General features: G+C 50.4%; 2 protein-coding genes across 5 annotated transcripts; one reads left to right on the plus strand and one right to left on the minus strand.

The window, feature by feature from the left end:
- Positions 1 to 1,546: 1,546 nt before the first annotated feature.
- Positions 1,547 to 12,300, plus strand: NRIP2 (nuclear receptor interacting protein 2). Its single transcript, XM_077759024.1, has 7 exons — positions 1,547 to 1,554; positions 4,315 to 4,603; positions 8,284 to 8,436; positions 9,624 to 9,706; positions 10,067 to 10,188; positions 10,381 to 10,433; positions 10,776 to 12,300. Exons 1-7 carry the CDS (start codon positions 1,547 to 1,549, stop codon positions 10,866 to 10,868), a joined length of 801 nt encoding a protein of 266 aa, XP_077615150.1. The 3' UTR covers positions 10,869 to 12,300.
- Positions 1,867 to 25,226, minus strand: ITFG2 (integrin alpha FG-GAP repeat containing 2). Of its 4 annotated transcripts, XM_077759196.1 has the most exons (14): positions 25,047 to 25,226; positions 20,318 to 20,413; positions 19,713 to 19,754; positions 19,354 to 19,525; positions 18,499 to 18,638; positions 17,891 to 18,039; positions 17,404 to 17,501; positions 17,168 to 17,221; positions 16,985 to 17,076; positions 15,959 to 16,076; positions 13,666 to 13,839; positions 13,416 to 13,576; positions 8,251 to 8,310; positions 6,546 to 7,867 (listed from the first exon to the last, which is right to left on the minus strand). In XM_077759196.1, exons 1-12 carry the CDS (start codon positions 25,140 to 25,142, stop codon positions 13,473 to 13,475), a joined length of 1,335 nt encoding a protein of 444 aa, XP_077615322.1. In that variant the 5' UTR covers positions 25,143 to 25,226; the 3' UTR covers positions 6,546 to 7,867; positions 8,251 to 8,310; positions 13,416 to 13,472. The 4 variants fall into 4 exon arrangements, with proteins under 4 accessions (XP_077615321.1, XP_077615322.1, XP_077615323.1 ...); XM_077759195.1 differs by lacking the exons at positions 6,546 to 7,867; positions 8,251 to 8,310 and adding an exon at positions 1,867 to 2,073; XM_077759197.1 differs by lacking the exon at positions 8,251 to 8,310.
- Between the last annotated feature and the right edge of the window lie 307 nt (positions 25,227 to 25,533).

The following is a 25,533-nucleotide window of genomic DNA, read 5'->3' on the forward strand; positions in this document are numbered from 1 at the left end:
GGGTTTGTTTGCTTGTTTGTTTGTTTTGGTTCTGGTGTTGAGTTGTATGAGTTCTTTATATATTTTGAATATTAGCCCCTTACTGTATATGTCACTTCAAAATACCTTTTTCCATTCAGTAGGTTGCTTTTTTGTTTTATTGATGGTTTCCTTTGCTGTGCAGAAGCTTTTTATTTTGCTGTATTCCTAACTGTTTATTTTTGCTTTTGTAGTCATTGCCTTTGGAGTCAGATCCATAAAAGTATTGCTAAGGTCAATGTCCATGAGTTTACTGCCTATGATTTCTTTTAAAATTTTAATGGTTTCAGGTCTTACATTTATATCTTTAATCCATTTTGAGTATTTTTGTGTATGGTGTGAAAAAGTGGTCCAGTTTCATTCTTTTGCATGTGGCTGTCCAGCTTTTCCAGCACCATCTGTTGAAGAGACTGTCTTTTCCCCATTGTGTGCTGTTGCCTTTGTCACAGATTGCCTGACCATGGGTTTATTTCTGGGTTCTCTCTATTCTGTTCCATTTATGTGTCTATTTTTGTGCCAGTACCATACTGTTTTGGTTACTACAGCTTTGTAGTATAACTTGAAATCTGGAATTGTGATGCCTCCAGCTTTGGTTTTCTTTTTCAAGCTTGCTTTGGCTAGGTATTCAGGGTCTTTTGTAGTTCTATACAAATTTTAGGATTGTTTGTCCTAGTTCTATGAAAAATACTACTGGTATTTTGATACGAATTGCCCTGGATCTGTAGATTGCATTGGGTTCATCATCCTACCAAAGGGAAATCTTTGGCTCCTTAGAAAAAACTCCGCTTTGCATTGCCAAAACATTCTCATTCTCCCTACAACTTGAGGAAAAAACAAATTTACAAAGGAAGAGAACAAAGAATACAAAAAGGCAAAAGAGAGCTTCTTTATCCCTCAGTCCCACTCCAAGCTGGTGAGCTACATAGTGAATGAGACAGTATTAGTTTGGGTCACAGAACCCAGGGACCAACTTGAGTATTTTTTCACAGTTTTATTCCAGAGAATGGCATTTCCTGAGCACCAGTGGTTCTGAGTACCAGGCAACAAAAGCCTTGTCAGAACTGGAAAAGAGGTGATGCCATCCCCAACCTCACTGCATCCAAACTGGAAACACCAAAGGCTCCATTCTACACCAAAGATATGTTTACTCCTCCCATGGGTTTAGTCTGCAGACTTAACTAAGTGCACCAATGAGTTTGGAGACATCCCATTCATGTCGTCAGCCTGGCCCAACGCCACTTTGCTGCATGCTCTGGAATCACCTCCTTCTTGTTCATTGATAGCATTACTTTTCCAAGAAATGGATTAGTGAAGGAGTCTTGAAGATGTTGAAGGATTTTCAAACTTAAGGAATGAATTGCCAAGAATAAAATTGGAGGAGATGCCTTTCAGTGTTGGGCCCGCCCAGCATCATAGTATGTAGGCGGCTCACTCACCTATCAATGCATACAGTTGATCCTATTGAAACAACTACAGGGAACAGTGCAACATGTCAATGGATCCTCCTCAACCTCTATCCCAGGCGAACATGTGGTGGTAAAGGATGCCAAGGCCCGGGAAGGGGTTGGAATAGTCCACTGAAACTGTGTTTAAGTGAAGCGAGGTTGTGAGTGGGCCAGAACATAATCAATGGAATCATACTATAGTTTGGTTTTCATTCCATGCTTTTCATCCCCATTAGTCTTCTCTTTACGGCACAGTGAACATTGAGCAGGACTTGGGAGACAGAACACAAGGGGGCTGATTCCTGGCTCTGGAAGACAGTAACTGGATGTTAGGTGAGATCTCTAACTCTCAGTATTAGCTTCCTAGGGCTGCCATAACAAAGTATCACAACCTGGATGGCTTAAACAATAGAAGTTTATTGTCTCACATTTCTGGAGATTGGAAGTCCAAGATCAAGGTGCTGACAAGGTTGGTTCTTTCTGAGGGTGCTGAGGAAGAACCTGGCTAGGCCCTTCTCCTGGCTTCTGGCAGATGCTGGCAACCTTTGGTGTCCCTTGGCTTCTAGATGCATCACCCATTCTCAGCCTTCATGTTTACATGGTGTTCGTCCTCAAAGAAAACAAAAACAAAAATAAAAACAAAACCAAAAATACATGGTGTTCTTCCTGTGTGTAACTCTGTGTCCAAATTTCCCCTTTCAGCAAGGATACAGTCATATTGGATGAGGGTCTACCCTAGTGACCTTACCTTAGCTTGATTATCTCTTTAAAGACCCTATCTCCAATTATAGATGCTGGCGAGGATGTGGAGAAACAGGCACCCTTCTATACTGTTGGTGGGAATGTAAACTGGTGCAGCCCCTCTGGAACACAGTGTGGAGATTCTTCAAAAAATGAACAATAGAACTCCTCTATGACCCAGGAATAGCACTGCTAGGAATTTACCCAAGGGATATAGGAGTGCTGATNTAAAATAAAGACCGTATCTCCAAATAAGGTCACATTCTGATGTGCTGGGAGTTGGGACTTTAATGTACAAATTTATGGGAGACACAATTTAACCCGTACAACTTAACTACTTTTCTCGTCTGTAAAGAGGGATCACAATGCAATTCTTCCTCATATAATTGTCATGGCTGTGACAATACCGAATACGGACATCTTGTCTGTCTGAATGTGTGTGTGCCTTCAGGATGTCTAGACCAGACTGCGCCCCCAGGGAGCAGGGCTCAGTCAGGGGTCCCAGCCCGTAAGTGTCCAACACAAGTGAGCAGGTGCTTGTCAATGCATTTTGATGATGGTGAAGATAAAAGGCTAGAGAGAAAAATCTGATGACAGATGAGCCAGAGCTATAAAAAGGGTTGATTCCAAGTGCTGGTGAGGAAGCGGAGGGTGTGGAACCCCCGGACACAGCTGACTGGGGTGCACATTGGTATAAATCCTCTGGACGGCAGGTTGGCTTTATGCCAAAGGGGAAATGCTGTGAGCTGATGTCCTGGCCATCCCACATCTAGGTATATACTCTAGAAAAAATCCTCATACATGGCCCAGGACACATGTGTAAAAATGTTCATAGCACCATTGTTTGTAGAGAAATAATCTAAATTTCCCAAATGTGATGTATTCATATAAAGGAATAACATACAGCTGTTAAAGAGAATGCATAGCTCATGGATGAATCTCAGGAATAAAATACTGGACAAAAAAGAACAAATTGCAGAAAGACATATATAATGGGTCAGGTGAAACTAAATGATATATTGCTTAGGATACATATATACGTATATGTATACAAAGTATAAGAAGTATGGGAATGCTAAAACGCCGAATTGAGGAAGGGATGTTATCTCGGGAGAAGGAGAGGTGCAAGGGGGTGCTTCAACTATATTTATAATAGTGTGGTTATTTTTTAAAACCGGGGTGGCCAGCAAAAGGTATCGGTTATTCTTTACAACTTTGTGTGTTTGAATTCTAATACTTTTTAAAGAGCCAGGACTCCAGAAGCCTTAATTAAAGAAGGAGGGGCGCCTGGATGGCTTTGTCAGTTAAGTGACTGGCTCTTGACTTAGGCTCAGGTCATAATCCCACTGTTCGTGGGTTCAGGCCCCACACTGGGCTCTGAGCTGGCAGTGCAGAGCCTGCTTGGAATTCTCTCCCCCCACCCCCACCCCTGGCTTGTGTGCTCTGTCTCTGTCTCTCAAAATAAATAAATAAACTTTTAAAAAAAAGAAGAAGAGGGAGGGGCTGGGGGGCTGCTTGGGGGGAGATTCAGAGCTGCTCTTGCTGTCCCCCTGGAACCCAGAACCCAGAATAAATACGACTGCCACACTGAAGGTAGAGACCCAGAAGGGTGAAGCCTCTCCTGTTGACGGGGACGAGGAGGGAGGGGTCGGGGGGAAGGAAGGCCCTTCTGATGTCGCCCCCGTCTCTGTTCCGAACCTAGCTGTTGGCCTGTACCCCAAGCCCGAACTGCAGAGAACCCCGGCGCAGGAAACAGCGGGGCAGCGCGAGCGGAGACGGGAGGGCACCTGCCCAGGGACGCACGTGCCCGCATCCCACACGCGCACCTTGCACGCAGGCTGCCAGCCTCCCAACACCCACACGCACCGCCTTTCAAACAAGCTGGCACCAACACCCTGACAGTTTACAACACCGTCACACCCCTCGTGCTTGCAGGCACCCCCGCGCGCGCACACACACACACACACACGCGCGCGCGCGCACACACACACGCACACCCGTCCACCAACCGCTCCCACCAGGACCCCAGAGTTGGACGCGCTGNGGTGTCTGACGCTGCCGCTCCTGCACATTATTTATTTCCTCTGCCCCCGGGAGACCCTCCTGTTAGGAGAGCTGCGACCCCGGGGAACGGGGAACGCGGAACGGGGACAGGAGAGGAGAGGGGGNCCCACTGCTCATCGAGCTCCGCGAGCCCCGCAGGGGCCGCGAGCAGCAGGCAGGAGGCCGGGAGAGAGGAGGGAGACTCCGGGAGGAGGGCGCAGGGGGCAGCGCTTCTGGACCGAGCGCCCCTGAGCCAGCAGCGCCGGCTCAGACAGGCCACCCAGTTCCTGCACAAGGACTCTGCCGACCTGCTCCCCCTGGACAGCCTCAAGAGGCTCGGCACCTCCAAGGACTTGGTGAGGCAGCCCTCTCCCCACCCTTCCCCCCTCTCCCCCTGTATCCTGGGGGTGGAGGGTGGGGGGTAGAGGGNCAAGAAGTCCAGACCCTAACCTTCCGATCCCCTCTCCCCTGCTTAGCGTGGGGCAGTAGTCCCAGACGGAGGGTCTCCGCTGCGACCACCCTCAGACTCTTCACCCAGGATGCTCCCATGGGTTGGTGGCTCTGGGGTGCCTAGTCTTGCTCAGCTTCTCTCAAATAGCCCAAATGGCCCAAGACTTATCTTGGGGTGATGAGGAGCTGTCCTATTTCGGCGAAGAGGCTTACAAGGACACAGGAACCTTCTGGAGCAGTCATTTACTGCTGGGAGGGCCTGGAGGCCTGGCCAGTTTAGGGTTATGGTTTCTCTCCTGTCCCTAAACAACAGATTCCTTCCTACCAGGTCTGACCATCCATTTGCCTTTTCCTTCCATAATGGAAGCACTAAAGTCTTCCATCCTTTCCAGAGCCTCGGGGTCTCATATGGTTCTCGCCTGGGCCACCGGCCTCCTGAGTGCCCCCTCATTGCCTCGCAGGGGCAATGGCCCTCCCAGGCCCCTTTCTTTCCCCTCTCTGCAGCAGCCGTGGCCTCCAGAGGGAATGGGGTGGGGGGTGTAAAAATGAGGAGGTGAGTGGGTCAGGGGCAGCTGCGTGCACACGTCCCCCTCCGAGACCGTGGTGAAGAGCGTGGGCTTTGGAGCCATGCTGCTTGGGTTCAGATTCTGGCCCTGCTACTTACTACCTCGGGCAAGTTGCTTTATATCTCGGAACCCGTTTCTTCGTCTGCTAAATGAGGACAAAATTAGTAGTATCTCCCTCACAGCGTTGCTGTGGGAGTTGCATGAACTGATGCCTACAAGGGGCTTAGCAGAGAGCCTGGAAAACAGAAAGCACTGTCTAAGGTCTAGCTATGATTGTGCCTCCAGCTACGACTCCATTTAGGTTGAGAGAGTGAGCTCTGTAGGGTCCAGAGACTATGGAATCCTCTGTGCCTGCTGGCTCTTCTAGAAGAAAGGAGGGCTTTTGTAGAAGGGCTTGGAAGCACTTAGTTCCCTCACCCACTTCCTCATCAGAAGGTCTGAGAGGAGGGCCCTCCTCCAACCTGAGGGGCACAAAGTCAACTCCAGGGGCCTCAGCCTGTAGTTAGCTTGGACGCCGACGCAGCCCCTCATTCCCTTTCCTGACCCAGCCCTACCAGATTCCTCCCAGACGAAGGGTTCCTCCTCCAGGAACCCAACCGAGAGGCCAGCAGATTCCCAGCTTCAGTCCAGCAGCTCCCAAACAGGAAAAGTGATCAGGCTGATCTCTCAGTCCAGGGAACTTCAGGGCTGCTTTGCACACACAGGAGCACAGCTGAGAAACAGGGAGAACAGGATAACAGGGAAGCTTGTGCTTTGGCTCCCGGTGGCTAGAACCTCAGAGCCTCTCTGGTTTGGAGACCACCCTACATCCATCTGACCCTGGACTAGAGGCTCTGTGAACACTGCCATCCCAGAGTGGCAGGTCCGGCCTTCTGATGAGAAGTCCTGAGCTTTTTACCTCAGCCCACTGCCTCAGGGCCTCCCGAATTGATCTCAAGCAGTTACCTTGTGTGGCTCTGGAAGTGAAGACAACAGGTTGGGGGGGGACCCCACTGACTCCCTCCCTAGGGTAACTCTGGGGCATACTGCACAGCAGTGGAAGCCTGAAGCCTGTGTCCATCGTGGGAAAGGTGGGAGGAGAGTTGGGAACTGCAGAGTCGCTCTTTCCGGCCTGTCCCAGAGTTCACTGCCCTTTTCCCAGACCTGGGTCTCCTGCTGGCAGCCTTGCTGGCGGGAGCAGCGGGTCTCAAGGGCCTCATTAAACCGAGAGTAGGAAAACAATCCCACGTTCCCAAGAAGAAAGGGCAGGTGGAGAAGCATGTGTGGAGCCTGGACAGATAGAGTCATTCTTCAACAAGCATTTATTGAGTGCCTACTATATGTTAAGCTAAGCCTTGCGGTATAAAGGCCTGATCTCACGGGCTCTCCAGGCTAATCGGGGAGTAAAATCCACAAATAACGTCTGTGAGAAACATGACCAAGGGAGCTAGGAGAAGGGACGCTGGCCACAGCCTAGTCTGTGGAATGAAGAGTTCGAGGAAGTCAGAGGGGGCTTCCTGGAGGAGGGAACCACTGTGTTAATTATAGGATACACAGGGAATTCCAGACTTAGATAAAAACCTCTCTCCCAAATAAAGAGTAGTTCCTGAACAAACTATCTTGAACCAGCATCCAGTCTGGCCTACAGAAGAATGAGAAAGAGGTGTCTTGGGAAGGGGGTTGAGCAGGAGCAAAGGTAAGAACAAGCAGCCTGATACAAGCAGTATAAGCAGGGTCAATGGGGGCAGGTATGTGGAGCGAGGGACGAGACTGAGGACCAGGTGATGGCCAGGTCATCTAGGCTGTGCATCACCTGAAAAAGTTTGGGCTTTATCATGCAACAGGAAGCAGGCGTGCTTTGGTAGATTTTAAACAGGAGTAGCATGACTAGTTTTGTTTTCCTTTGCTGCTTCTCAGACTTTAATATGCACACGAATCATCAGGGCATCTGGTTAGAATGAAGCTTCTGATTCAGTAGGTCACGATTCTGCATTTCTAACAACCTTCCAAGTGATGGCAAATGATGTCAAAGCTACAGATCTGAGGACCACACTTTTGAGTAGCAAGGGTTTTATCTTTTTTAAGTTTATTCATTTGTTCTGAGAGAGGGCACAAGCTTGAACTGGGGAGGGGGAGAGAGAAGGGGAGAGAAAGAATCCCAAGCGGGCTCCAAAAGGTCAGCGCGGACGGAGCCTGATGTGGGGCTCAAACTCACAAACTGTGAGATCATGACCTGAGCTGAAATCCAGAGGTGGACCTTTAATGGACTGAGCCTCCCAGGCACCCCTGAGTAGCAAGGGTCTTAGATAATCACTGGCTTTGAGCAGGTGTGTCTGAGAGACAACAGTATTGGAGGCTGGTTCTTAGGAACTTAGGGAGGCGATCCAGTGATCCGAGACAGCTGAGGGGAGGCTTGAATAAAAGCAGTAACACAAAGCAGGGATGGACTCTATATACAGGAAGCAAAGCCAGCAGAACTTAGGAAGTAAAGTGACCAGGTGCAGTGAAGGTGGATTCAGGTGAGGGACAGTTCAAGCATCCTAGTTTTGAAGATGTGACTTTTTTTTTTTTTCTTGTTGAGTCTGACTTCTTTCCATCACACCATGAACCCTGGGATCTGGGAATCTGCAGCCCATTGAAGGATGAGGTCAGAAGCGGGGGAAAGGAGGAAAATGTTAAAAACATGTGATATAGACCTGAGACAAAAAGTTCCCCAAGCATAATACTAGCTCCTGAGAGGTCTTGGCAGCCAATAGGTTGGTCTAATCCAGAATGGACTGTTCTCTTCCCATTTCTTCATTGCTGAGCAATCTACTGGGGTCCCGGCAAAACGATATGATTTGAGACTGGGGTTCACTCTGCTAGAATGATCTGATGGCTGGGACTTGGGCAAACTCCTGCCCCTTTCTTACTCCCGTGAGATGCGGGACTGGGGGGTGGGGCTGGGGAGAACATGGTGGGAGATGTAAGGTGGGGGAACAGAGTGGCGGGGATGCTTGGGTTTAGACCTGTCTGCCTTCTTTGTTTTGTGACGGAGCCAGCAGCCGCACAGCGTGATCCAAAGGCGCCTGGTAGAGGGGAACCAAAGTCGGTTTCAGGGCGAGTCTCCACCCGCTCAGGCCCCAATTCCCGGCCAGGAGAGCAGGAGGAAGACCAGCAAAACACAGATTCCTGCTCTTCTGGTGAACTGCAAGGTGAGAGGCTTCCCAGGGCGCTGGCTTTCACGAACAATCCTGCCTGTGAATGGCTCACTTCCCTGGGCAGTGAGGGAAGGAGGGAAGGAGGGAAGGAGAAAAGGCACCTCTCCCCCGAGGCTGGACCTAAAAATGGGATCGTGTACATTCTTTACTCTCTGCCTCAGCCCATCTTCCCTCCGTGCAATTCCATGTGTCCATGCCACCCCTCCCTTTCTCAGATATAATCTCCAAATGTGCATGTGTAACTACTCACACATGTAGTGTGTTCTACAGGCATGATGAAGTATGATACATATGATGCTGCATATGATGCATATGGTGTGCACGTATGCATCCTGCAACCCCCTCAGAAAAAGCTCATGTGTTCCCAGGTGACAGCTTTGTCCTCTCTGGAGCCATATGACCACCCAAGCAGCTCTGAACATCCACCGCTCCTCTGCCACGGCTTTTGTGTGGCGTTTCCTCTTCCTGCTCTCCAGTCTCCGTCCACATTCTAGAATCTTTTAAGGCCTCAAATGTTACCTCCTCCTTGAAGCCTTTTCTGATTTCCCCAGTGGGAAACGCCTCTCCTTCCTCTCAATGTCCAGGGCACTTTACTCACAACCCTTTTGTAGACCTTAAAAGTTTCTACCATCCGGGAGTTAGATGTCACTTCCCCTATCCCTGAGCACAGCCTTCATTGCTGTACCTTCCAGCAACATTTCTGGCACGTAGCAGGTGCTCAGTAAATGTCTGGATTGAGAAAATGACATGCATTTGGGATGTCCAAGTGTACCCCAAAATGTCTGTATATATCCAGAAGAAAGTGAACCTGTTTCCATGGTGAACCTGTTGCTTACCCTCATCTGAATTTCCTGGTGAGGCAGCCAGCTCTTCTCGCCCCTCCTACATTCCTCACCTTGACCTCTCTAACCTGGACCCTTGGCTTCCCAAGAATTCCTCTACACAAACAGATCTCCACTTCTGGTCAAGTTGTTCCCACGTGTATGAACTCCCCATAGGCAGCTCTACTTCCTTTTTTGATTCCTGCATCCAAGAGCCGGTTTTGCCTCAATTGCATGAGTGCCATAAAGATCACTCTGAAAGACATGGTTCCCTTCACGTGTTTCTGAGAGGGAGTCATCAAAGGGCTGGGATCCAAGCCCAATCCATTCCCACTGACCCCCTGCGACCCTCTTTCTCAGTGCCGAGACCAGGAGCTTCGGGTGGCTGTGGACACAGGCACCCAACACAACCAGATCTCGGCCGGATGCCTCAGCCGCCTGGGGTAAGAGTGTGGCCCAAAATAATGGATGGGGGATGGGGTTTCTTTGGGGGGTGATAGAAATATTCTGATATTAGATAGTAGTGGTAGTTGCATAACTCAGTGAATATACTAAAACCCACTGCATTTATAAAGGGGTGGCTTTTGTGGTATATGAACTATGTATCAACAGAACTATAATTAGTTTTCTATAATTAGAAAAAAAGATTGGCTGGAAGCTCTGGTAGAGAAGACAAGGATTCAGACCCCACACGGTGCCAAGGGAATGGATGAGAACCCATGTATGGGGGGGAGGGGCGTCAGCTGATGAAGGGGCTGGGGCTGGAGGCTGTGGTGGCCATAACCCTTGCTTCCCAACCACAGGTTAGGGAAGAAGGTCCTCAAAGCCCCAGGTGGCGACCTGGCCCCTGGGCCCCCCATGCAGGTGGAGCAGCTAGAGCTACAGCTGGGCCAGGAGACGGTGGCCTGCTCTGCCCAGGTGGTGGGTGAGTCCTCCCTCCCTTCACAGCCTCTTCCTCTTCTGCCTTCCTCTCCTGGCACCATATGAGATGTCCCCAGTCTCTGGGCCCAGACCCTCAGACCTGGGGTGGGGAGGGCAGACAAGGATCGAGTGCGGACAGAAGGGCACCATGACCCCTGGTTACCCTCCCACCTCTTGTTTCAAACGATTCCTGCAGATGTTGAGAGTCCCGAATTCTGTCTTGGACTGCAGACTCTGCTTTCTCTCCAGGTAAGGAGGATGCAGGCACTTGACCCACACTTAGGGTCTGACCCAAAGGGCTGGGATAAAGAGGTAAAAGGCACAGGTGAGGAAGCATGCACCAGCTTCTGATGAGAAAGACTCAGAGTTGAGTGATTTCACCTTGCTTCCCTAGAGGGTCCTTATTTGCCCACAAGTGAAACATAAGAACCAGGTCCCAGTGCCCCCCACACCAGGGCTCCAGGTGAATGGAAACGGAGAAGAGCAAGGAGCAAGGGGGCGGGGGGTGGGGGGGGGCGGTAAGAAGGCGGAGGGTGAGGGAGAGGCTACCTGCTGAGAGAAGCACACATTTCCCTTCCCCACTCCCCACAGTGCTGCATTGACCTCGAGCATGGAGTGCTGCGGCTGAGGGCCCCCTTCCCAGAGCTGCCCTTCCTGCCTCTGTACCAAGAGCCTGGCCAGTGACCGTGGAACCAGTCAGTCCCCAGGGGAAGGATGGTGCCCCAGGGAAGAGCTGCGTTGGGGAATGGGGTATTACTGGGCCAGGTACCTGGGACTACCATGTCTGTCCCTTCTGTCATCACCCTGACCCTGCCGTCCCGTTGGCCTCAATCGGCCACATTCCTCTCTGCTTCTCAGCAACTGCCCAATCCTCCAGGAGTCTTCCATAGAGAGGGCCCATGATCTCAGGGGCCTGGCCTCCCCACTCCCCTCCAAATCAGGACTGTGGAAAAGGATGGAAGCGAGGCGTGGTGGGAACTGGCCCAAGTCAAAGGCTACAGCCCGTAGTGTCCTTTACCTGCCTCCACACACCCCTCGGCGGCCTTCACTCCCATGCCTCTCCCTTTCCCTTCGGGGGCTCGTTACCTCTTGCAACTAGACTGCCATGCCTCACCCACCGGGGGCCCTGTGCCTGCTGACGTCTACCTTTCTGATCCTGCACACATCTGCTCACGGCTGAGTGGGGGAAGAAACAGGAAACAGAATACTCCAGAACAGGAGGGAGGCGGGTTGGCAGACGAGTGTCAGGCTCTCAAGGCTGGGAGTTTTCTTAAGTTTCCTTTCCTGGGGTTGTAGACGTCAGAAGTCAGTTATTCGATCTCCTTGTGCGAAACCTTGGGGGTACCTCCAGCATTTCTCCAGGTGTCTCTCCTCCCCTTGCTTTTTTACACTCTGGGCCCCTGAACTTCAGGGAGGTGGCAGGGAGCCCTGTCAGGAACTGCCCCCACAAGGCGGACAGGATGGCAGGCGCTGGCCGTACTCACACTTGGAACCTAACCAGTATTCTTTCTTATTTCTAGAACTACTCACCTCATTAGACCTTCTTCCTTCCCCTCATCTCTGGCCTCCTGAGCCTGAGCTTGTCTTATTTTGGAATCTTATTTTGATCCTTCGCCAGGCTCTGAGCCAAAGCAAAAAAAACAAAGAGGCTTTTCGTCTTCACTGTGAAGAGAGGAACCCAAACCTTAAGGAGCCAGACACCCTGAGCGTCTTTCTGGCAGGTTTGAGTCTCTCAAGTCACGGACTAGGGGGGAGAGGAAGACAGTGATGCAAATGATCTCAGCCAGGGAACTAGGACCTTGGGGTGGAAGCAAAATCTTGAGCCCGGGGTAGAGGAGAGGAGAACCAGGATACGACCCCGCTGCCCTGTGACATCTGGTCTTGCCTTTCCCAGCGGAGTCCCCTGTCCTCAAAAGAAGAGGAGGGGGCTCACTACCACATGTGGCATGATGATACCCTGGTCCCTCTCTGCCTTGCCCCGTAACCTCTGCTTTCCTGGCTCTGTCTGCTCACTCCTGTCTCCTGCTGCTTCTGTAACCGCAGCCCCCAGACCCAGCGGCAGGTCTTCGGCTCAGCTGCTCCTGCCCTTGAATAAACACTCATTTCTCTATGCTCATGTCCTTCTCCGGTTTCCCTCCGTGTGGATCAGAGTCCGAGTCAGTAACTGTGTCCTCAGTCCCTCACAGAAAGGCGATGTGAATGTGGACTTTTCCCCAGGCTGACCCATCTGGGCTGGGTCAATCAATATAATTGAAAGCAATGGCTTTCAGACTCCTCTGAATACAGCCCACAGCAGGAAATACATTTTACAGTGTACTTAGCATACACATACACATGCACACACACGGTTATAACAAAACAATACTTCCCCTATGCTGTGAGCATAATACTCTGATGTTTTTCCTTCTATTTCATTCTACCCTATTCCGTTTAGTCAAACAATGCTGACTACAACCCACCAAAGGATGGCAGCCTGTAATGGGAAAAACACCAACTTATGGTGCACAGAATCGAGAGCAGAAGGGATATAAATGGTCCAAGATAGAATTCGTTTTGTGATCTGGATCATAAACCCGCATCGGAGTCTAAATGTCTACTGTCTTATAGACCAGAAGGTGTTTGGGGGGGAACTGGGGGCAAGGCCCACAAAGTTGCACCAGCAACATGGCAAGCTGAGGAAGTGCTAGCCCAGTTTCTTTGGCGAATAGAAGACAACCATCTCCACATGGCTGGGAGCAATCAAAACCAGACTGTAAGATGCCCTGAAACCCCCCACCCCCACCCCTGCCGCCTTCAAAAGTCAAACAGCATGCTGCTCCTGTACTAATCCCTACGGCCAGTGACTTGGGGCTGCGCCATGGAAGGCAGAGCTTGGAATGAGGGGAGCCCTTATCTCACTGCCTACTGGCCCCAGCCTGGTTTCCTTACAAGCAGTGGAGCCCTGCAAAGGATCTGTGCTCCTTCCTCACCAACAAGTCTGCTTTCCACACGAGAGCAGGGAGCTCTGGGGAGGGGGCCGGCACAGACGATGTGGAATGAGGCTGGGGTTCTGTGATCCTGCTGATGTGACTGATGGGCAAGGTAATAAGGAAATGGGGAGGGGGGCCAAGTCACCTCTTCTTTCACCAAGAAGACCACAAAGGCTATAGTTCACAGCTTCCCTAAGGTGGCTGCCATTTTCCCATGCTGCTCTGTGAGGTCTACCCCCTATCCTCCCGGCACTATGGATACCTTGGAGGCAGGGGGCGGTACAGGAAGCTCCTTCTTCAGCTAGGAGGGCAAGTCCGGCTAGGTGGGATCATGGAGGCTCGCAGGAGCACACCGTGGGGGCTGGTCTGGATGGTAGAGGGTTTGGTGAAGCAGGCCACGGACGGCTGGGAGGTCATCAGGATCTGAGAGCAAGAAAGGGGCGGTTCGGAGGCTGTGGCCCTGCTGGGCACCCGGCACAGGGCTGCTGGGGCCGAAGCTCTCCCAGACTCACCCACGCCCAGCTCCTGCAGCAGGTTCTGGAACTCTGGCTCGGCCTCCAGCAGTTTCAGCAGATTGGTCGACTCCATCCGCTCAAGCTGCACCTCCCAGTACACATAGATCTTCTGGTTGAACGTGACGTACACGAGGCAGGGGCTGTTGCGGCCCTCCTTGCAGGCATACAGGCCTGAGGGGTGTGGGGGTGAGATAAAGGTCAGAGAGTTCCAGTCCCAGTGCAGAAAGGCAGAGAACAAGAGGCAGGCCTTGAAGTCAGCAGTTTTGACCCTCCCACAGACGTCAAGCAGAAAGCTAAAAGCCCTCTTTATTTTTTTTTTTAAGTTTTCTAAATGTTAATTTATTTTTGAGAGAAAGAAAGAGACAGAGCGTGAGTGGGGGAGGGGCAGAGAAAGAGACACACACAGAATCTGAAGCCGGATCCAGGCTCTGAGCTATCAGCACAGAGCCTGATGCTGGGCTCGAACTCACGGACCTTGAGATCATGACCTGAGCTGCAGTCGGATGCTTAATCAACTGAGCCCTCAGGTGCCCTTAAAGGCCCTCTTTCTATTCCATCTGTGTTGGGAACTCAGTAAAATAGGTAAAATACCTGCCCCATTTCAGATATGAAAAAACACCACGAGGGGTGCCTAGGTGGCTCAGTCGGTTAAGTGTCCGACTTTGGCTCAGGTCATGATCTCACTGTTCGTGAGTTCAAGCCCCATATTGGGCTCTGTTCTGACAGCTCAGAGCCTAGAGCCTGCTTCGGATTCTGTCTCCCTCTCTCTCTGCTCCTCCCTCACTCATGTTCTGTCTCTCAAAAATAAATAAACATTAAAAAATTAAAAAAAACAAAAACAAAAACAAAAAAGCAAAAACACCACGGGGCACCTGGGTGGCTCAGTCAGTTAAGCGTCCGACTTTAGCTCAGGTCATAATCTCATGGCTTGTGAGTCCTAGCCCCACGCTGGGCTCTGTGCTGACAGCTCAGAGCCTGGAACCTGCTTCAGACTCCGTCTCCCACCCCCCTCTCTCTGCCCCATCCTCTCTCTCTCTCTAAAAATAAATAAACATTAAAAAAATAAAACCCAGCATGCCTGGGTGGCTGACAGCTCAGAGCCTGGAGCCTGCTTCAGATTCTGTCTCTCTCTTGCTGTGGCCCTCCCCACTCGCATTCTGTCTCTCTCTCTCTCTCTCAAAAATAAACAAAAGTTAAAAAAAAATAGGTGTTGAGTTATAGTACGATGGTTTAATAAATTAAAAAAAAAACAAAAAAACCTGGCAGAACGGCCCCCAAAAGTGATTTGTTGATTTTCCCATCTTCGTGACAGCCTTGATGGAATGAGGGGTAGCCTTGGGAGTCCAAGGGGCAGATTAGCAAAACACGACCAGAAACTAAAGCTGGGGCCCTGTGACCCAACTCTTACTTTTGGTTCAGGTCATGATCTCCTGGTTTGTGAGCTCTCTGACAGCATGGAGACTGCTTGGGGTTCTCTCTCCCTCCTCTCTCTCTGCCCCTCCACTACTTGTGCACAAGCACTCTCTCTCTCTCTCTCACAAAAAAAAATTTTTTAATTAAAGTAAAAGGGGCACCTGGGTGGCTCAGTCAGTGAAGCGTCCCACTTAGCTCAAGTCATGATCTCATGCTTTGTGAGTTCGAGCCCTGCGTCCAGCTCTGTACTGACATCTCAGAGCCTGGAGCCTCCTTCAGATTCTGTGTGTGTGTCTCTCTCTCTGCCCCTCCCCTGCTCATGCTCTGTCTCTCTCTCTCTCTCAAAAATAAAATAAACATTTAAAAAAGAATTAAAAAAAAAGGAAACTAAGGCTTCTCTTTGGCGGCAGTCCCTTCTTCAAAGGCATTTTAACCTTCCGGTCTACTGGCATATGTACACCAGAGCGCTGTACAATCCTTACCAATTCAGCAACCAAAGATCTCCCCGTGTCACCTGAAAAAGCCAGGGCTGCTTTCCAAGTCCCAGATTTGGAATAAACGTGAATTGTCTGGGAGAATGCTCCTCACAAACTGTTGGCATGCTCAGATGGAAGAGAACTTTCTGATGCCTTCAGGCATCCCTGACAGACAGATGATAAGAACTCATCCCATTCTTTAAGAGATGCAGAGATGAGCCTGTCAGTCTCTCACTCCTTATTTAAAACTGCAGAAGGCAATTTAGTACCCACCATCACCCTCTATCAAAAGTGCTGAAGAGCTCATTTGTTTATGCAGATGCACGTTAGGGGACACAGAGAGGGTAGAAATGAGAGGCGCATGAGTGTGGCTGGAGAGGGGCCGCGGGGCGGGGTCCCACCTGCACAGAAGGCTCGGATATTCTCATCCACTTGGAAGCGAACAACGGTGCGGTTGTGATCAATGATATACGTCTGTCCATCCCACGCACAGGCAACCACCTCCTCATGCCCGTTGCCCTGGAGAAGGCCAGAGACAAGGATGCAGGGGTGGCCCGGAGCTGGCAAATAGAAGAGCACCCCTAACAATGGGGCTGGATAGAATATAAAGGAGCTGTGGACCCGGCTCTGGGTGACAAACGGCCAGCTGGGAAAGAAAGCAACCCTAAGCTTCTTACTGACCTTCCTCCGTCAGTCACCAAACAACTGATGAAGGAGACCCCATTATTCCCAATTTTATTTTATTTATTTATTTTTAAATGTCTTCTTTATTTCTGAGAGAGAGAGAGAGAGACAGCGTGAGTAGGGGAGGGTCAGAGAAAGAGGGAGATACAGAATCTGAAACAGTCTCCAGGCTCTGAGCTGGCTGTCAGCACAGAGCCCGACGCGGGGCTCAAACCCATGAGCCGTGAGATCATGACCTGAGCCGAAGTCGGACGCTTAACCAACTGAGCCACCCAGGCGCCCCTATTCCCAATTTTATATGGAGGAAACTTCAGCTTATAGAAGTGAAGTCATGCCCACTCGTGGTCACTCAGCATAGAAGGGGGGCAGCACAGAATCAGGACTCAGGCCTGTTCTACCGGCTTCAAAGCCACGTGCCTCTTCTCCTAAACCATCACGCATGCACACTGGCAGAAAAATTACAGAGCGTACATCTGGAGTTGGAGCCAATAACTCACTCTGGACCCTAATAAATTACTTCTCTTTGGAGCCGTTGCTCCTGCCAGAAGGTGTCGCCGAGAGATGGCGCAGCAGTGCGGAGACGGTGCTCAACACTGAGGAATTAGGAGAAACAGACTCACCTGAGACGGAGTTAAGCGTGTCTGAAGAGACTTAGATAAAGATCGAGAGTGAACTGTGAAGTGAGAATGGCCTCGTTTAAATCACGTCTCTGCACGTGGAGAACGTAAGAATGTTCCTCTCACCGTGACATCCAGTTTCTCTAAGGCGAAAAGCTGGTGATCCACCTGCACCGACCACAGCAGCTTGTCCGCCTCCTCCATAAGCTTCAGCGTTCCTGCAGGGGGACAGGCAGGCTGGGGTGGGCAGGACGGGACCCCTGGGCGCACCCCACAGGCACACGGCGTCCCGCCCCAGCGGGCACTCACCATCCAGGGTGCAGAGGGCAAAGAGGCCGGAGCCACCAGTCTCAGAGTTGTGGCCTGTGGGGGGGCGGGGGGGGCAGAAGGGCAGGAAGAAGAAAATGTGAAGGGCAGGGGAAAGGCAGAGCACACAGGGTGAGGGGCAGGCCAAGGCAGGGAGGAAGGGAGGCCTCTGCGTCTCGCCTCTCCTGGGACTGATGCTTGCCCCTCAGCTCCCTTCTGCGTCCCCACCCCACGTTCACCTCGTCTGATGTTGCCAATGAGGTGGGTGGAGACATTCTTGTTGTGGATGCGGCCGGAAGTCTGGTGCAACACGACATCTCTTGCAGCCGGGGTCTCCCTGGGGGGGATGTTGGGGGGAGAGCGTATGGGAGGAGGGATACTAAGTGGGGACCAAAGGAGCCTAATTCTCCAGGACCTTTGTGGCCCTGATCTCTGTAAGAGCTTCTAGGATGTGAGTTAGCCTGGAAATCTATTGCTGACACTGTCTGGCCCATGTGGCGAGTAGAAAAGGGAGGGACAAGGCTGCCAAGTTAGAATCTTGGAATCTCTTCCAGGTGCTACAAGGGTAAAGCCCAGGATTCCCTGGGTCCTTAATGGGGCAAAGGTGCCGTGCCAGGACCCAGCCGAAACAGCTCTGCCCACTGCAGACCCGCCCACGGCCACGTGCATCCAGAAACCCATCTGGATCCCGCCCACCCCACACCACCCCTGGGCCTGCACCCTTACCTACTGCCCTCCGGGGCCCCCTCAGGGGTAGGCGGGGGCCCGGTCTCCTTATTCCAGGTACACAGTAGTATGGCGTAAGCACAGCCCGGCTGAGATACCATCAGTTCAGGAACACCCAGGGGCCCTGGAGTCACTGAGAGACTGTCCACCTGCACCAGGGAACAGGGCCTTAAAGGGGGCCGGGCACAGAAGGAAGTGGGGCCCCGCGGAGAGCAGGGGAGACCAGTGGGCCGGGGGACCTGGGAACAGCACCCCACACTCGGAAAGCAACAGTAGGAGGAAGAATTCGAGTTCTCAGCGTTCTTGCCTGGTGCCATCGTCTCCACATAGCCCATCTGCTCTCCACTGTGCACGCCTCATCCAGGGTCCACACCCCGACACAGAGCACGTGGCACCCGCCAGCACACTCCTTCCTCCTTGCCTATTGTTAGTAATTTCCCCCCAAGATCCTGATTCAAAGCTCTCTTCGTTAGATTTCTCTCAACAAGGAGATCTTCCCTTCCTCCCACTCTAAATCCTGACCCAGCACTGTGCTCCCTAGAGGGCCCCTCCAGGAGGGCTTCCTTCCTGCTCTCCGGGCTCCCCGAGCCCCATGCTCAGCCTCTCACCTGACCCTCCAGCGTCCACTTCTTGAGTGACACCAGCTGCCCTGCTGGATGTTCAGTGCCCTCGCCCAGATCTTCCCAGCGGAAAGCCCGTACCACACGGTCCGTGTAACCGACCACCAGCTCGCAACACCCATCTCCATCTGTGGGTCCAGAGAGTAAGACGAGTTTGGAGCCACATGTGTGCTGGTCAGCTTGAATCCTGCAAACACGCCCTCCCCGCACCCCTGCTAACACCACCAGCATGTGTTGTTACCCAGGACAACTTCAGGCCCCAAGGGCTGTGCTAGTCACCTCAGACACTTTGTGCCATGCTTCTTCCCTCAGATACACGAGTGTCCTGAATCGTGCCATGTACCCAACCCCCCGCCTTCGTGGCAGCTTCTGGCCGAGACATCAGCCCTATATCTGTAACGACTCACTCCCTTGCCACCTTCAGTGTCTGATCAAATGCCACCTTCCCAGCACGGACTTTCCAGACAACTCCATTTAGAACTGGTACCTCTGCTTCTATACCTGGACACTCTCTAGCCCCTTTCTGTGGCTTATTTTCTCTACGGCACTTACTGCCTTCTAATAAACTATTTAATCTTCTTAAAGCATTTTTTACACTGTTTGTTTTCTGTCCCTTCCTTGTAAAGGTCCAAGAAGGCAGTGATTTTTGTCCGTTTTATTCACTGCTGCAATCACAGTGCTTAGAATGATATCTAGTTTATAATGGGAGCTCAGTAACTCAACATAAGATGCATAATAATTGCACCCATGAATACTAACTACCTCCCTGAATCCCCTGAGATCTGCTCTACGACCCGTTGGCTCCTATTCCCCCCCGCTGCCTGCAGAGACAGCCATGCCCACCGATGTCGCTGATCAGCATGACCTTGGTATTGGCAGGGATGTGCTGCTTGAAGACTGGATGCTGGTCCTCTCCCATGAGGGTCTCGTGGTGCCCAGAAGCATCCAGGGCCTTAGCAGGCGTCAGATCATACAGGTGAAACCATCCCTCAGCACTCACCGCCACCACCAGGTTCTGGGAGAGGCAGAGGCATAGGAGGGATGGGCTGGGGAGGGAAGTTTGGGCACAAGCCTGGTCGTTAAAGCACGGAAGTGAGGGCTGAAGCCTTTAACTCTCAGCTGATTCCCAGCAGGAGATGGGGAGCAATCTAGGCAAAGCCTTGGAGTTCTACCAAGGTCCCAACGACCCCTAAAGTTCTTACCTTTCCTTTATTACAAACATCTCCAACCCCAACACAAGTCAGCTGTAAAGAAAAGGAGACACATGCTGAGGGAGACCAGTATCCCTAATCTCGGTGAAGCAATGAGAGGGTTTGCTAGCTACCATCATTTGCTGAAAACCTGTGCCATATGACCTACACTGATAGTTCGTGTTAATCGCGTTCTTGCACTGCTCTATGTCTGGTTTACCTAGAGAGCAGTATGGAGACCCCAAGTAGTTAAGACCGTCTGGGCTGAACAAGACAAAACAAAAGATACATCTAATACAGCCAATCTATCATATTTCTAGACTTATTCAAAGTATTACCCCCCATTTTGTACTATACTTTGTGACAGCAGATGACCTGGGCAGTTTTTAAAGTACTAAGGTAGCCACTCTGAAACAGAAGATAAAAAACAACCCACCAGCTGGGGGCGCACTGCCTGGCAGCTTCGCTCCTTGAATGAAATGAACCCCGAGGCAGAGGCTGGCTGAGTAGCTGGTGAACTGGGACACAATGGTGGGTGTCCGTGTGGCTTAGCCTTGATAGTCCCTGCACAGAAAGGATCCTTCTGCCCCTCATGGCCCAGGAAGTTGAATACTGACCATGCCCTGGCAGGAACAGGTGAGCCACGGGCGACTGTCATCATTCTTATACACGAACAGCTTCCCACTGGTGTCCCCCACCACCAGTTCATTTAACTTCAAACAGAGAGAGAGAGAAGACAGTGTTAGGATGGGATCCTAAGGAACCACCTGGATCTTTTTTCTAGGGGGCCCATCCCAGGGACGTCACAAGACCTCAATTTGTATCTTCATCAACTTTAGTAAAAATCTTTTGCAAACAAGCCACGGTTTCCCAGAGTTTCTTTTTTCTTTTAAAAAAAATTTTGACGTTTATTTATTTTCAGAGAGCAAGCGTGAGCTTGATCACAGGGAGGGATAGAGAGAGAGGGAGAGAAAGAATCCCAAACAGGTTCCGCATTATCAGTGTGGAGCCTGATGAACCTGATATGGACTTGAACTCACGAACCATGAGATCATGGCCTGGGCTGAAATCAAGAGCTGAAATTAACCGACTGAGCCACCTGGGCACGCCTCCCCGAATTTCTTTATTTCCCTGTGTGTGTGTGTGTGTGTGTGTGTGTGTGTGTGTCAGAGGAGGATGGCAGAATGGGGCAACACGGAACCTATGACTCTTCCCAGAAAAGTCTGACAACTTGAACAGCTCCATGACCTGCTTGCCTGATTTCAGCTCTTCCAATCTGTCCACTGCCAATGGGACATGTTTTGAAAACAACCCTGAACATTGAACTTTTGGAAAATTGAACTTCAGACCACGTACTTAATCAAGGGCCAAATAAAAAGACAAGGTCAGCTCTGGGGGCCCTCCTTCCTCTAGCAACACCTTTTGATCTTGATGTGTATGAGTGAGTGAACACCCAGGGGATGGAGGTGCCGGAGGGGACAGCATGAAGGGGTTGCTGGCGTCAGCCTCCTCTGCGTTCTGGGCCTCTGGCGCCCCCAAGTGGTGGCCAAGCTCTCAGGAGGGGTCTTCCTGCATGGAGCCTCTTCCTATTTGTATCTGGGTACCCCATTTCCCAGTCATTCCGCAAAGGCTGCCCGCCTTTCCAGTGGTTAACAGTGATAACAAGGTAGCACCCAACCCTGTTTCCATAAATAGCTGTCCGATGTCCCCTGGTGGGGAGTGGGAGGGTGGTGGGGAGAGAAGGAGTGGAGGCAACACCCTCTTCTTAGTCTCAAAATAGTGAATATCAGATTCTCAAGATATTTCATTCTAAAGGCAACAAAGACATAACAGATCAAAAATAAGGACAAGTTAAAAATGAATTGGGATTTATCAATGATTTACTTGATTTGAATCTTCAATTTATTTTTAATAGTTATGGGAATGTTATTATATTATATAATGTTATACTGGTGTGAATATGAGATCACAGAAGCATAAAACAAGAAGCATAAAACACTAAGCTCTCTCCACCTGACGTTTCCATTTTGGCTGCTCCAGAGGACTGTGGCAGACACACAGGGGACAGGCTGCATAGCACAAAGGCTCCGTGCAGCTGCCTGGATTTGAATCAGGCTCTCTATGCTTACATTTTTTCACCCATAAAACAAAGATCGTAAGGGTATCTACCGCATAAAGTTGTTGCAAGAATTGAGCCAATGGAAGATGGCCTTTAAAACACTGACTGGCAGGGGCATCTGGGTGGCTCAGTCGGTGGTTAAGTGTCTGACTTGGGCTCAGGTCATTGTCACAGTTTGTGGACTCTGTGCTGAGAGCTCAAAGCCTGGAGCCTCCTTCAGAATCTGTGTCTCCCTCTCTCTCTGCTTCTCCCCCACTAGCATTCTGTCTCTCTTTCTCTCTCTCCCTCAAAAATGAATAAACAAACAAACAAAAACAGTGACTGGCATACAGCAAGCACTAATACCAGGTGGTTTTCAGCCTCTAGTTAAAAGGCCTCCGTGGCTAGGGACCCTAGTATCTTTCGTACAATTCATTCTTTTTTATACATTCATTCAGCAAATGCCATAGTCCATACCATCACCTCAGAAAATGTTTACTTTTCTCTTAAATTTAACTTAATTAAAACAATTTTTTTTAATGTTTTTACATTTTTGAGAAAGAGTGTGTGCAGGGGAGGGGCAGAAAGAGAGAGGAGGACGAAGGATCTGAAGTGAGCTCTGTGCTAAGAGATATGGGGCCCAAACTCATGAAGCATGAGATCATGACCTGACCTGAAATCAGACACTTAACTGACTGAGCCACCCAGGCGCCCCAAATTTAATTTAATTTAAGAGAAAGAGAGACTGTGTGTGAGTGGAGGAGAGGGGCACAGAAAGAGAAGAGAGAATCCCGAGCAGGCTCCATGCTCAGCAAGGACCCCAGCACAGGGCTTGAACCCATGACCTGGGATCATGACCTGAGCCGAAATCAAGAGCTGGAAGCTCAACTGACTGAGCCACCCAGGCGCCCTGATAAATGTTTAATTACTAGACAATTAACAAAAAGATTTTTTTTAAGAAACAGAGAAAAATCAGAACGAAAGAGAATGCTCAGTCAGCCTTTGAATTTTCAGTAGACAATAAGTTAGGGGTACAAAGATAAATGCCACAGACTCCCTGCTGAGGGGGACCTTACAGTTTTAACAAGAACGCAGACACAGGTATGGTAAGAGCAGTGACCTAGTATGTGGTCCAGCCAGGCAATGACAAGCAAGACCGGCAATGACAGTGAGGCAATGGCTGGCCTCCTGCAAGTGGACATTTCCAAAATAGCCCATCTGCCTTCCAGCAGCGACAATGCTTCCTAGCAGTTCGGCTTCCCTGTGACTGATCCCGGCTCTGGCCTCTGGAGGTCACTCACCGACACTAAGAAACCCCAGCTGGAGAGTACTGTCACCATAAAATACTAAAGGAGGCAGGAGAAGAGATCTTTGATCTGCTACAGTCTTCTAGAGCCTTTCCCCTGATGTAGCCAGGCTTCTATGGGCAGCCCTACAAGGGTGTGCATTCTATCCATGGCTTCCCCTGCCACTTACCAGGAAACAAATTAGTTTCAGGGAACTTCAGGCTAATGATTTATTAGGATGAAATAAGTCTTTTTCCTGCCCCAAATGCTGAACCAATAACAATATTTCTATCCACACTCATGCAGGCTGAATGTACCACATACATACATATATATATACCACTAGGCAACAATCTCAACTACTTGCTCTTCTTTCATTATATTTATCAAAAACATGCAAAGCCCTTCAAAATTGCTTTACTAATCACATTTGCTTTCCATTACAACCCTCATTTATTCAACAAACATCTGAGTACCTACTATGTGCCTGGCACAATTTAAGTGTTGGGAATATAGCAGTGAAAAAGCAGATAAAAAAATCCCTAGACTTATGGAGCTTACAACTCAGGGTTTAAAAAAAAAAAGTAGTACAATATACCTAATATTGTAGAACTGGGTGTATTAGTGCAATCTACTCAGAAAGTATATTCCAAAAAAGCTGATGCCGTGAAGCTATGAAAAAAGGCAGGTATTTTTCCCCTTTAAACAAAAAAAGACCATCAGATAACTTGGGAACTCATGCATGCCTAAAGCCACTCTGTTAATTTACTATTTGAAAATGCCTCTCTGGATTTTCTCATAAAATTGTACTGCTTAGCATATTAAATGTGAAAGCCCGAAAAAAAAAAAATACAAATTTACGAGAATAACTCCTTCCTTCTTACAGGGAGCAGAGCCAAAAGAGGCCTCATAAAATATCTTCTCTATCACAGCACAAAGGAGGCTGCCGGTATGTTTTAGCCCTTCTCACTCCCACCCCCACTCAGGGAAGAGAGGACGGCAATAAGGTGCTTTGCATTAAAAATAGGAAATAATGGATGAAAACATAGTCTATTAAGACTGTCTCACACCAGCAACAGCCCCCACCCTCTCTGATGCTCCACCTCGGAACTCTTTACGTATTTTCTTTAATGCACCTCTTTACATTTTGTTGTTCTTGTGACTATCACCCCAGCTGTGAGCTAGCTGAGGGCTGGGACTGTCTTGTTCATTTTGGAATTCCCAGACTATAGCAGAGTCCTTGGCACACAAGGGGCACTTGAATAAACATTTGCAGAAACAGAATCAAATACTAACAACACTAACACTTGGTGTTAACTGTGTGCCAGGCAAAGTTCTACCTGCTTTACCTCTACGAATGCATTTAAATAACGAGAAAAAGAACAACCGCGGAGATGAAACGGTAGATGTCTACTGTTTTTGTAATTCAACCAAGGTGAGGTGACTTCACGTTGCCATACACCTAGTGTACTATGTGGAAAAGGCATTACTGAAACCCTGCATTATGAATGGGGTGGTCGGGGTGTAGAAGCAGAAAAGTACAGCAGTGTATGCCGGCGCAAGGGGCCACGTGTAAGAGCAGCAAAGCAGCATTTTCAGCTTATCTGGAGGCTTCGAAAGGTAAACTTATTTGAGGTGAGGGCCCTGCATAACGAAAGAAGCAGTGAGCCGGGCTATCTGGCCACCGGTTTACCAGGCTCCTACTGTGAACAAGTTACTGACTTAGGCAAAGGATCAGTTACCTATGCCCCTAAAAGAAAACCAGACCAGGGAACCAGTGCAGTTCAGACCTGACGTCCACGCACGTAAGCTATCTGCCAGTTCTCCTCAGGCCACCGCGCAGCCCCACCGCGCACGCGCGCCGCTCACACCGCACGCCTAGGGCGGCTTCTCCACTTCCCTGGCCCCGCCCCACTCTGGCGCAGAGCCGGGCCGCGTCTCTCCCAGTGCGCATGCACTGACCGTATCGTTGTCGACGTCCCCCAGGCAGATCGCGTGCGGGAAGAGGCTCCCACTAAATTCCAGGGCCACGCGTTGCACGTAGCTAACCGATCTCATCTCACTTGCAAGGGCCGAGGGACCGGGGAGGCCCGCCAAACGTTCCCCGAGAGCCGCCCGAGCGGAAGGCCAGCCAGAGCGGAAAGTTACGTCAACGCTTGAGCCTCCAATCGCGGCCTTCCTCGCTTAACCTTCGAGGAGGTGGGTCTTCCTAGCCCTCTGAGCGTTGGGGGCGGGCTTACCCAGCTACTGATGTGAGTGACAGAGGCATGGGCCACTCGTTTTCTCCAGAGGTCTAGAGAGCCTGGGTAGACCAACCTTGATGGGGGATGGGGGGGGGCTAACTGTTCCCCAGGCAACGGGCTCTCCAGGGCTTGACCTAATAACCTTGACCTCTTCCTTTGTTGCCCTAGCAACGGAGACTCCCAGCTATTAGACTAAACCAGGGAAT

The sequence above is a fragment of the Crocuta crocuta genome, unplaced genomic scaffold, assembly GCF_008692635.1.
Source record: "Crocuta crocuta isolate KB4526 unplaced genomic scaffold, BGI_CrCroc_1.0 scaffold72, whole genome shotgun sequence".
NCBI classification, from domain to species: domain Eukaryota; kingdom Metazoa; phylum Chordata; class Mammalia; order Carnivora; family Hyaenidae; genus Crocuta; species Crocuta crocuta.